This window comes from Leucoraja erinacea, chromosome 15 (genome assembly GCF_028641065.1).
Source record: "Leucoraja erinacea ecotype New England chromosome 15, Leri_hhj_1, whole genome shotgun sequence".
In the NCBI taxonomy this organism is placed as follows: Eukaryota; Metazoa; Chordata; class Chondrichthyes; order Rajiformes; family Rajidae; genus Leucoraja; species Leucoraja erinaceus.
In genome coordinates this window covers 24,428,381-24,440,122 of record NC_073391.1, presented here as the reverse complement: position 1 = coordinate 24,440,122, position 11,742 = coordinate 24,428,381, and the positions used below count along the sequence as shown (strand labels likewise).

Below are 11,742 nucleotides of genomic sequence, written 5' to 3'. Positions count from 1 at the left end.
AAGTGGGTAATTTGGTTTGTTCTTCAACAATGGCCAGGACATTTAGGCAGTGGAATAAAGATAGATTTTTATTTATGTAGCATCACTGAGGTCCCTTTCACAGTATCTCACAGTATCTTAGAACCCAAGCAACTGTGACTGCAGCCAAATTGAGCAAACTCTGACAGATAGCAATGTGATAGTGACCAGATCATCTATTTCAATAACGTTGATTGAGGGATTGTTATTAACCTGGAAATAATGGGAAAAGGAATAATAAAACAAAAAACGGTACAGCACAAGAACAGGCCCTACATGTACTTAACCTATATCATAATGGAGAAGAGAAGAACAAAACATAGAACAGAACATGGACACAAAAAGCTGGAGTAACTCAGCGGGCCAGGCAGCATCTCTGAACAGAAGGAATGGGTGACGTTTCGTGTCGAGACCCTTCTTCAGACTTCAGTCTAAACATTGCCCCTTTGACCTCTAGTATTTGACTTTTCCATTCTGAGAAAAAAAATCTGACTGTTACCCTATCTATGCCTCTGATGATTGAAGGGAAACATTTGAGGAAAGATTGCAGACTTTTTAATGAGGGTCACAAAAAACATATTCACCAAGTGTAGCCTAAAAAAAAAAGTTCACATACAGTTCTGAGTAGCCACAGTGGTGCTGTTGAGGAAGGTTGGTTATGCTACTCTATACCAAATAACAATATGTGAAGCTTGTGTGCCATGTATTCTGCCCATTGGCACTTACAAATTGCTGCTGATTTGCAATGGCTAATGACTTTCATATCTTTCTGACAAGATCCATAAGCACCTTTTGCACACTCCTCCAACGCTGGGAGTTCAGGCAGGTGTACAGTTGGCCAACGGATTGAAAATCCCATGAGGCTGATATCTTTATGCTATGTTTATTTATACTGATAACTTTTTCGACATTGTTGATAAAGGCAAAATGACAGACCAGTTTGAGGAGCTCTGTTTCAGGGATATTAGGGCAATAATAACATAAAATTGGGCCGGTATCCCTTACAATCCATTAGCTGACTAAAAGGCAGGTGGCCTCTCCCATGCTCACTTATCTCAGCCAGATGTTCTTTCAGCTTGATGAGAAATGGAACAAAGAGCCTTGGTCATAATTCACACACCAGTCCTCAGACGTATGTGAGTGAGCAGTTCTTCGTAAAATGGGCTGAGCTGAGAGTAACTTTGCAGTGTGTGAACTTGGTGCTTAGATCTCAGATGAGTTGTCCACCTGATGTTATATTTTTTTATCAATTTCAACATGGTGGTTTTAGCCTGACTGGGCACCTTTCCTGGTCATATAAAGTCAACCCATCTCTGAAGATTGTAGTCAGACTGTTGGACAGAATTGGGTGTTTGATGTCTACCCTAAATTTGGCTTTCCCGTGGAACCCATTCTCCCTCTAAATAACTGCTTAGATCTTGCAAAGTAAACTTCGTCGAGCAGTGGTGAGTTTTTCCAACTGGTCAGTATATTTAAGGCCTTAACAGCATGTATTGGGAAACACCCTGAATGAACACAAAATGCTTAAATGATTCACAGCACCTACTTTTTTTTTTATCCTGTGAAACATTAGTTACATGTGGATTTTAAATTGTTGAAATGAGTATCAGTGATCAACCTTTGACTTTCTGTCTCTGTTAATTCGAAAAACATTCTCCCATTCTCTTGCAAAGCGGGGTCAAAAAGTGACTTTTCTTATCTTATGATCTTATTTATTGCCCTGAACATGGTTTATTACCTCCTATGGTTATCTTTACTTCAGATAGCTACTTCTTGTACTATAAGCACCTCATAAATCTATTTATTGCCTCTCCTATCATTACCTTTTAAGTAACCTCAGTACAATGGGCTCTTTCCCCATTATGCTTTTCCAGTATGTAAGTTCTTGGGTTAAATGTATTACAAACTTACTCAAATTGTCCAGAATTTAGAAATGAAAGAACCCAAAGTGCTTCAATGATTCATAGCACTAGCATTTTATTATACCCTGTGAAACATTGATTGCATGTGGATTGTACATGTTTGAAATGAGTGGTGGATTCACCCTTCAACTTTCTGTTTTCTTTTAATTCGAAAAACATTCTCCCATTTGTAACTTGGTGGTCAAAAAGTTACTTTTCCTAACTTACCGTATGTTCAATTTTATTGTCCTTAGCCTGGTTTACAACCTCCTATGTTTATCCTGACTCCAGTTAGCTATGTCTTATAATCTAAACACCTTCTAAATCTATTTATTGGCTCTCCTATCATTATCATTATGATGTGTGTAGGTGATGTAGGTGATGTTGTGTGTAGGTGATGTTTGCCTCTTTTCCCATCATGTTTTTCCAGTATGTACGTTCTTAGGTTAAACATATTTCAACCTTACTCAAATTTCTCATAATGTCCAGAATTTCCTCTATCAGACACAGAGGCTGGAATGGGTAAGAATGGCAATGAAACAGATGGGCTTTTAAAAAAAAAATACCAGTTCTTGTGATCGTCATAACTCACGTTTAACAAGTATCAATATTAATTGCTCCTTTGGAGCCACTGTCCAAATCCATTCCAGCTACGAGTGCAACCCAGAATAACCATTTGTTTACTGTGTATGTTATATTATGGCAAAGCAGTTGCTGTGATTCCATTTGTCGGAGCTTGTTAATATCCGGATGTCAAATTATGTGGAACTAACTACTAATTAATCAATGAGGAACAAACTGTAGATGATTCTCCCGTCCAAATGACAATTAAATTGACTCTCTTGACTCTTGACTCTTGAAAGGGTGGTTGATGAAAGGGAAATATAGAAATGGGACTGATACGATTGCTCCTGTGGGAGCTGACATGGAACAGTTGGGCCAAATGATCATCTCCTGTGTTGTATTGTAACAGTTAGTGAATTGAGAATTTCCATTAAATTGTCATCTCCCATATTGTGCTGTAAGCAGCTTAGTGAATTGAGAAATGGCAGCGATGTTCCAAATTAGTTTTGTGACCAAGCCTCTTTATTAGTGAGAGGGTGCAGTCTGCGTAGACGGACCAGTCTAGACCTATAATGGAAGATTCAGAGCTTCATATTTGAAAGAACATCTGGGTGAAACACACGACATCCATGGGACCAAGAGAGAGAACATCTTCAATAAGGTTCCAGCCTCTAACCTGGTAAGTATCCCAGCCCAATGTGATGCTATTATTGCCCTAATGCCAACAGTTGATAATGAAAATCAATTTGAATATGATTCCAATAGCTATTTCAGTTCATTTCTGCCTGCAGCTTGACTGTCATGTTAATGAGGATAGTGCTGGAGTAACTCAGTGGGTCAGGTAGCATCTCTGGAGAACATGGATAGGTGAAGTTTGGGTCAATTAAAAAAACGGTTTCAAAATAACATCCAGCTTTCCACTGTGGTTCTGTGTGTTTTGGTGACATAGTACCTGGTTGGCCATACAAATATAACTTCTACCACAAACAGCTAACATGCTTGTCACTGTCTATCTTCACTGGTTTTAAATAGCACCTAAGGCTGATTTTTCTTCTATTTTCAACTACCACTGGACAGAACTGGAATGGACTTGAAGGTCAGAAGTAAGTTGTGACGCAGATGTAAAAAGCTACAGGGGATATAGATAAGTTTGTAAATGGCCAAAGATCTGCCAAACAGAATATAATTTGGAGAAAAAAAGCAGTATCTAATCTCAACGATGAGAGATTGAGCAGTTGTGCAGAGAGATCAGAGTGGCCTAGATGATTCACAAAAGACTAGTATGCAGGATTGCAAGCAATCAGGAAATCTGACAGAATGTTATAATTTGCTCCTGGGGATATTAAATACTAAAGTAAGAAGAATACATGTTCAATTACAGTGCATTCAGAAAGTATCCAGACCCCTTCACCTTTTCCACGTTTTGTAACGTTAGAGCCTTATTTTAAAATTGATTAAATTCTTTTTTTTATCATCAATCTCCACATAATACCCCAGAATGAAGAAGCGAAAACAGGTGTTTAGAAATTTTGCAAAGTAATTAAAAAGAAATAATTGAAATATCACATTTACATATGTATTCAAACCCTTTGCTATGACACTCAAAATTGAGCTTAGGGTCATCCTGTTTCCATTGATTATCCTAGACATGTTTCTACAACTTGATTGGAGTCCACCAGTGGTGAATTAAATTGATTGGACAGGTTTTGGAAAGACACACACCTGTCCATATAAGGTCCCACAGTTGACAGTGCATGTCCGAGCAAAAACCAAGCCATGAAGACGAAGGAATTGCCCGTAGACCTCCGAGACAGGATTGTGTCGAGACACAGAACTGCGGAAGGCTTTAAAACAATTTCTGCAGCATTGCAGGTCCCGGAGAGCACAGTGGCCTCCGTCATTCTTAAATAGAAAAACTTTGACAACACCAGGACTCTTCATAGAGCTGGCAGCCCGGCCAAACTGAGCAATCGGGGGAGAAGGGCCTTGGTTAGGGAGGTGACCAAGAACCCGATGGTCACTCTGACAGAGCTCCAGGGTTCCTCTGTAGAGATGGGAGAACCTTCCAGAAGGACAACTATATCTGCAGCACTCCACCAATCAGGCCTTTATGGTAGAGTGGCCAGACGGAAGCCACTCCTCAGTAAAAGCCACATGACAGCTCGCTTGGAGTTTGCAAAAAGGGTTAATTTCTCTGGTGCTCTAGTCTGATGAAACCAAGATTGAACTCTTTAGCCTGAATGCCAAGCATCACGTCTGGAGGAAACCAGGCACCTCTCATCACCTGACCAATACCATACCTACGGTGAAGCATGGTGGTGGCAGCATCATGCTGTGGGATGTTTTTCAGCGGCAAGAACTGTGAGACTAGTCTGGATCGAGGGAAAGATGAACGGAGCAAAGTACAGAGAGACCCTTGATGAAAACCTGCTCCAGAGCATTCTGGACCTCAGACTGGTGAGGAGGTTCACCTTCCAACAGGACAAGTACCGTAATCACACAGCCAAGACAACGCAGGAGTGGCTTTGTGACAAGTCTGTGAATGTCCTTGAGTGGCCAGAGCCCGGACTTGAACCCGGTCGAACATCTGGGTTCGAGGAACCTGAAAATAGCTGTGCATCAACGATCTGCAGAGAAGAATGGGAGAAATTACCCAAATACAGGTGTGCCAAGCTTGTAGCGTCATACCCAAGAAGACTTGAGGCTGTAATCGCTGCCAAAGGTGCCTCAACAAAGTACTGAGTAAAGGGTCTGAATGCTTATGTAAATGTGATATTTCAGTTATTTATTTTTAATAATTTTGCAAAATTTTCTAAACACCTGTTTTCGCTTTTTTATTATGTAATTTATTGTGTAAATGTAATCAATTTTAGAATGTAACAAAATGTGGAAAAAGTGAAGGGGTCTGAATACTTTCTGAATGCCCTGTATATTTTCTAAGGTTATCCACTGGGATCTGAGGAGCGGGAGCTACCAGGGATAACCATTGTACAACAAGATCTTGACAAACCAAGTTCAAGGCCCAGTGGCAAGGATGTCGAAGACGATTAGAGACGTCGCTCTGCTGCATAGACTTATCTTGTGTACGCACATTCAGCCACATACTCTGACCACCCACTCAAAATGATCACAGACACATAATCTTTCTCTCACCTCTATAACTTTCTATCACCTCACTATGATGTGTTTATCACACCCCCACCAATACCTTCCCTTGATCCACTACACCAAAATCACTTCCCCCTCAGTCTCTTTACTTCAAAGCCCTTTCCCTTACTATTTACCTCTGTCTTCTGACTTTCATCAACCTCACCTTTGTCCTCCTATTCCTCCCCCCTCACCCTTGTGCCCCACATGTACTCGCACCCATTCCTCCCCTCCTCCTTACACCCACATTCCTTCCTCTAGTTTCACAATTTGCAACTCTTCAATCCTTTTGTATCTCACCTGTCTTTTCATCTCTGGCATCTATCCAATGATCTACCGATCTAAAATACCCTAATCTGTAACCACCTATTGCCTACCAGGCCTTGGCCTACTCCTTCCCTCTTCCTGCTTTCTTCCACCCCACCATCTCCCAACACCTTTGATTCCTGTTCCTCTCAACTCTCTCCCCTCTCACTTACCTCCTTCGTGGGTTAATCCATTCCCTCTTTCTTCACTTCTTGATTCCCAGAAATCCACTGCACTCTCATGGCTTCCCATCTCCCCAATGGATGTTGCCAATCAATGGCAGATGCGGTTTTTCATGGATAAACATGAGGTCATCCACTTTGGTGCTCAAAACAGGAAGGTAGTTTGCTGACATATTAGGAAAAGGAAGGGACAATGAACCACAATGTCATTGTACATTTGTGACAGACAAAGGCTCAAATGCAGTTAGAAAAACAGAGTTTGTTGGTCTTCATTGGACAGCATATAGAGCATTAGTGGGTCAACAACTAGAATACAGTACAGTAAATCCTCGCTATAATGGACCACGGGGGAGGAGGGGGGAGGGGGATCCAGTAATGCTGATTGTCTGCTGAAATTGAATAATGGGGTTAATATCAAGAGTCAAGAGAGTTTTATTGTCATGTGTCCCAGGTAGGACAATGTAATTCTTACTTGCTGCAGCACAACAGAATATGTAAAAATAATACAAAATGGAATATAAAAGTTCAATGTGTCTATAGACCATAGACCATATATACACAATACATAAACAGATATAGTGCAATAATAATAATAATAATAATAATAATAATAATAATAATAGATTGTTATTGTTCAGAGCTTATTTGATGTTGTGTTTAATATCCTGATGGCTGTGGGGAAGGAGCTGTTCCTGAACTTGGATGTTATAGATTTCAGGCTCCTGTACCTTCTTCCCAATGGCAACGGTGAGATGAGTGCGTGACCAGGATGATGTGGGTCTTTGATGATGTTGGCAGCGTTTTTGAGGCAGCGACTGCGATAGATCCATTCGATGGTGGGGAGCCGGTGATGACAACTTTCTGCAGTCTTTTCCGCTCCTCGACTTTCAAGTTGCTGAACCAGGCCACAATGCAGCCAGTCAATATGCTCTCTCCTGTGCACCTGTAGAAGTCCGAGAGAGTCCTCCTTGACATACCGACTCTCCGTAATCTTCTCAGGAAGTAGAGTCATATAATTGCATCAGTGTGCTGGGACCAGGAAAGATCATCGGAAATATGCATGCCCAGGAATTTGAGGTTTTTGGCCCTTTCCACCATCGTCCTGTTGATATAAACAGGTTTGTGGGTCCCTATCCTACCCCTTCCAAAGTCCACAATCAGTTCCTTGGTTTTACTGGTGTTGAGAGCCAGGTTGTTGTGCTGGCACTATTTGGTCAATTGATCAATCTCACTTCTATACTCTGATTCATCACCATCTGTGATTCGTTCCACAACAGTGGTGTCGTCAGCGAACAGATGATGGAGTTTGCACTATGTCCGCCTACACAGTCATGAGTATAGAGTGAGTACAGCAGGGGGCTGAGCACGCAGCCTTGAAGTGCTCCCATGCTGATTGTTATCGAGGATGACATTTTTCCACCAATAGAGGGACTGTGGTTTGTGGATGAGGAAGTCGAGGATCCATTTGCAGAGGGATGCGTAGAGATCTATTGGAAAAACAGCCAATAAACGTGCATTATGCAATAAACAGGAAAGAACATAAAATACACAATATCTTGGAGGCTCCCAGTGCTGCCGTAGAAGAGTTGCTACCTTACAGCACCAGCGACCCAGGTTCAATCCTGACTTTGGGTGTTGTCTGTACGGAGCTTGCATGTTCTCCCTGTGAAGGGCCTGCCCCACGATGCTAGTTTACCCAAGAGCTCTCCTGAGTTTAAAAAAAAAATCAAACTCGTGGTAAGTATGTAAAATGTATGTGGCTCGTAATGCTAATGGCAGGTACTCGGGAAACGCGGAAACTCGTGAAGTTTTTTCAATAGTGAAAAATTTCCAAGAGTAAAAAAATACTCGTGATGAGGTACCACGAGTTTGATTTTTTTTTAAACGCGGGAGAGCTCTTGGGTAAACTCGCATCGTGGGACAGGCCCTTTACCCCGTGAGATTCCTCTGGTTTCCTCCCACATTGCAAAGACGTACAGGTTTGTAGTCTAATTGGCTTCATATTCAATTGGATTGTCCCTAGTATGTTGGATGTGAAAGTGGAATAACATAGAACTAGTGTACGGGTGATTGCATGTCGGCACGGATTTGGTGACCCAAAGGGCCTATTTCCACGCTGTATGTCTAAACTTAACTAAAATGGTTAAAAAATACAAATTCAAATTTGTATTTCTCCAAAGTATCCAAAATGCTTCTATTAGTAGGGAGGATGGCGGAAGAAACAGGGCAACATCAATGTACAGTATGTCTAAGACTAAACTAAGGTTCAACCACCCAGCAGTCATTCCGTGAAACAATGGACTCGCTATACAAGATTGCCCCATCTACACCTGTCCCACCTGTTTGAATTTGGCCCAAACCCATCTAAACCTTTGTTACCCATGCACCTGTTCAAATGTTGTTTATAGCTTAAAGTAAAATGTCTTTTAAATATTGTTTATTGGTTATAGTACCTGCCTTAACGACCTGGTATGGCAGCTCACTGCATATACCTACCACTCTGTGGAAAAAGTTGCCCTCAGATTCCTATTAAATCCTTCCCCTTGTAGCGGCACCTGCTGGTGCTCGCAAGTATCGAACCCTGTGGTGGTAATCCGCGCGTAGGTGACTCTGGGGGTTGTGCTTTCCCGTGGTTTTCAGGGCTCTGCCCTTCAGTCGTAGTGAGACCACCGTTGTGGTTAATTGTGTTAGCGGCAATTGTTAAGCCATGTAAGCGGTGAATCACATTGTGAATAAACCTGATTCAAATCAACTGTCTGTTGTCTTCATCCGCAAAACCTCAACTTAAACCTAAGTCCTCTGGTTCTTGATCCCGCATACTCTGGGTAAAATACTCTGTGCATTCACATTATATATTCCCCTTGTGATTTCGATCTCCTCTGTAAGATCGCCCCTCATCCTCCTGCACTCTAAGGGATAAAGTCATAACTGCAATCTATTACAAAGGTTAGCTGCATAGGTCCACATTCCTCTAAACTATTCCCATCAATATAGCCATCCAAATGTCTGTTAAAAGTCAGACTTGTCTCTGGTTCTGCAGCTCCTTCTTGCAGCTCATTCCAGATACCGACTACCTTCTGAGTGCAACTGTTGCCCCCGCAGGTCCCGTTTAAATCTCTCCCCATAAAAAGCCTATTCCCTCTACTTTTAGAATCCTCTACCATGAGAAGACTTGCTGAGTATTTTTTGTTTTGTTATTTGCAGGCCACTTTTATTGCAAATGTCCATAGAAGTGTAAACACCAACACACACTGTTCCCTTGCACACTACCAGATAAAAATTGGGGGGGATTTATATACGGGGTCCTTTCTGCAAGGGATCAACAATTCAAACAATGTTACTTTCGCTTTTGCATCTACAATTGCGAGAGAGCGGCGGTATAAATTAGCAACAGTGGAGTCTTTGGGGGAACAGTGTGCCAGAGTTGTGGCATGTTACTCTATATGAAACAAGAAGGGAAGTGTTGGAAGAAATCAAGCAGCAAAGATACTAGAAGCAGTGTCCGTGGAAAGAGGGACCCGTCAATGTCTCAGAGTCTGTTTATTCCAGGACACCCTGGGTCATTACCAGCTGCCACCCATTGGTTGAGTCTTCTGGGTCCTACTGCTCATGCCCCAAGCCGTGGTCTCCAAACCCTAGACCTTAATACCGACTCCGGTGGGTCTTCTTGCCTCCCCCACCCATGCTAACCACGCCACATATACTACACCGTACCCGCGCACTTATCTCACCTCTGCACTACCATCCCAAAACAAAACAGCCTGAGGAAGAAGGTACACAAAATTGCTGGAGAAACTCAGCGGGTGCAGCAGCATCTATGGAGCGAAGGAAATAGGCGACGTTTCGGGCCGAACCCCTTCCTCAGACTGATGAAGAGTCCCGTCCCGAAACGTTGCCTGTCTATTTCCCCCGCTGCTCCGCAGATGCTGTCTGACCCGCTGAGTTCCTCCAACACTTTGTGTTTTGCTCAAAGCATCTACAGTTCCTTGTGCCTCCAGTCAAGGTGGCAGATCAGAGTCCCTGCTTGATTTATGTTGATTTATGACAAGGTCAAACCCAAAGATCCTATCCTAGAGGAGCTAGTATCTTTGGTCAAAACTAACCGATGTCTAGGTTAGCTGCTAACAGAAACATAGATCAGAACTCATATGGTACAACATGTATTTATAACTTCCATCTGTAAACAATGGTAACTTGGTATCACCCCAGTTACTTCGACAGGTGAATTATTGCTTTGTATTTAACGAACGGAAACTGGCTGCGGAAATGAAGCCACAATAAGTAAAATCCGCCTCTGCAAACGATGCAACGCATAGCATGGAGGACACGGTGAAGGAAGGTTTGCTTTACATGCAGCAGAATAAGTTTCGGAAGGTATCCAACTTTTACTTAGCATACGCCGTTAAACTTGCACTGGGTGCAAATCGTGCTATCGTCCCTGTCTCCGTGTTTGCGCCGAGACTTCCACCCAGGTTCCAGACACGGTGAAAGGGCTTTTCCACCAATGCACATTGCATTATTTTGAAAGCCATTTGCAATGCTTTTATTTTTAGTTTAACTTGTCGTTTTACCAGGGGCGCGAATCATGCCTACGGTACGGTCCTGCAAAAAGTATTGCACGACGAAGGTTTTTGTAAATAAGTCGAAATATTAAAATTGATATACCAATGTATTAATGCTATCACTGCAGATTTTAGTTGCGTGTTTTGTGTGTGAGGACAGTGCGAAACATTGATGCATTTATCGGTTTGTTTTAAATGGTTTAGTTAGGTATTTGACAAACACATGAAAAAAAAAGTTTCAAAAAATCTCGAGATGAAGTTGCAGCATGTAAATAGATTTTCGAAGATGCGATTACACGAGTGAAGTGTTCAGATCCATCCATTCATTTATCTTTCCCTTGATTACCATGTTTTTTCCCCAATGGTTGACAGTAAATCTTTGAGATTTGTACTTCTGCCATGTATTCAGATGCACAATAGAGTTGAAATATCAGAGAGGCACAAGGAAACTGCAGATGCTGGAATCTTGAGCAAAACACAAAGTGCTGGAGGAACTCAGCGGGGCAGGCATCATCTGTGGAGGGAATGGAAAGGGAATGGACAGGGAATCCTGCTTCTTTCTTAAAATGGAATGTGTTCTCTTCTCTCCCCAGAAATGGAAAAGAGTTTGGCTCTTCCTGTATCCTCAGAGCAACCAGTCGCTTGCTCGCCTTGAGTACTTTGAGTTCAAAGAGGGCTCATTTTTATCAGATAAGCACGTCAACAGAAGGATGGACAGAAAGATGATCCGAATGACGGACTGTGTAAGGATAGTTGAGATCGCTGAGTACTCTTCCAAAGATTCAAGCGCCTTTTCGGTGGAGACGACCACAAAGGTTTATACATTTTCAACTGGAAAATCGGACTGCATGGAATGGGTACAGAAACTCTCAGAGGTTGCATTTCAGGCAAGTATGCAAATGTAATAATTTGCACCCCATCAGACATTACCCTGTGGTTCTTACTCAAAGCCTTTTAATTAGACTTTAGAGATACAGCGTGGAAACAGGCCCTTTGGCCCAACGAGTCCGCGCCGACCAGCGATCATCCCGTACACTAACACTATCCAACACACTAGGGACA

At 42.2% G+C, this 11,742-nt stretch overlaps 1 protein-coding gene across 1 annotated transcript in view; it reads left to right on the top strand.

The window, feature by feature from the left end:
* Nucleotides 1-10,107: 10,107 nt before the first annotated feature.
* LOC129704376 (uncharacterized) overlaps nt 10,108-11,742 on the top strand; it is a 42,651-nt gene continuing 41,016 nt past the window's right edge. The window contains exons 1-2 of the mRNA XM_055647462.1: nt 10,108-10,492; nt 11,274-11,571. Coding sequence (XP_055503437.1) covers nt 10,436-10,492; nt 11,274-11,571 — 355 coding nt within the window. The 5' untranslated portion in view covers nt 10,108-10,435. The remainder of the gene's footprint in view (nt 10,493-11,273; nt 11,572-11,742) is intronic.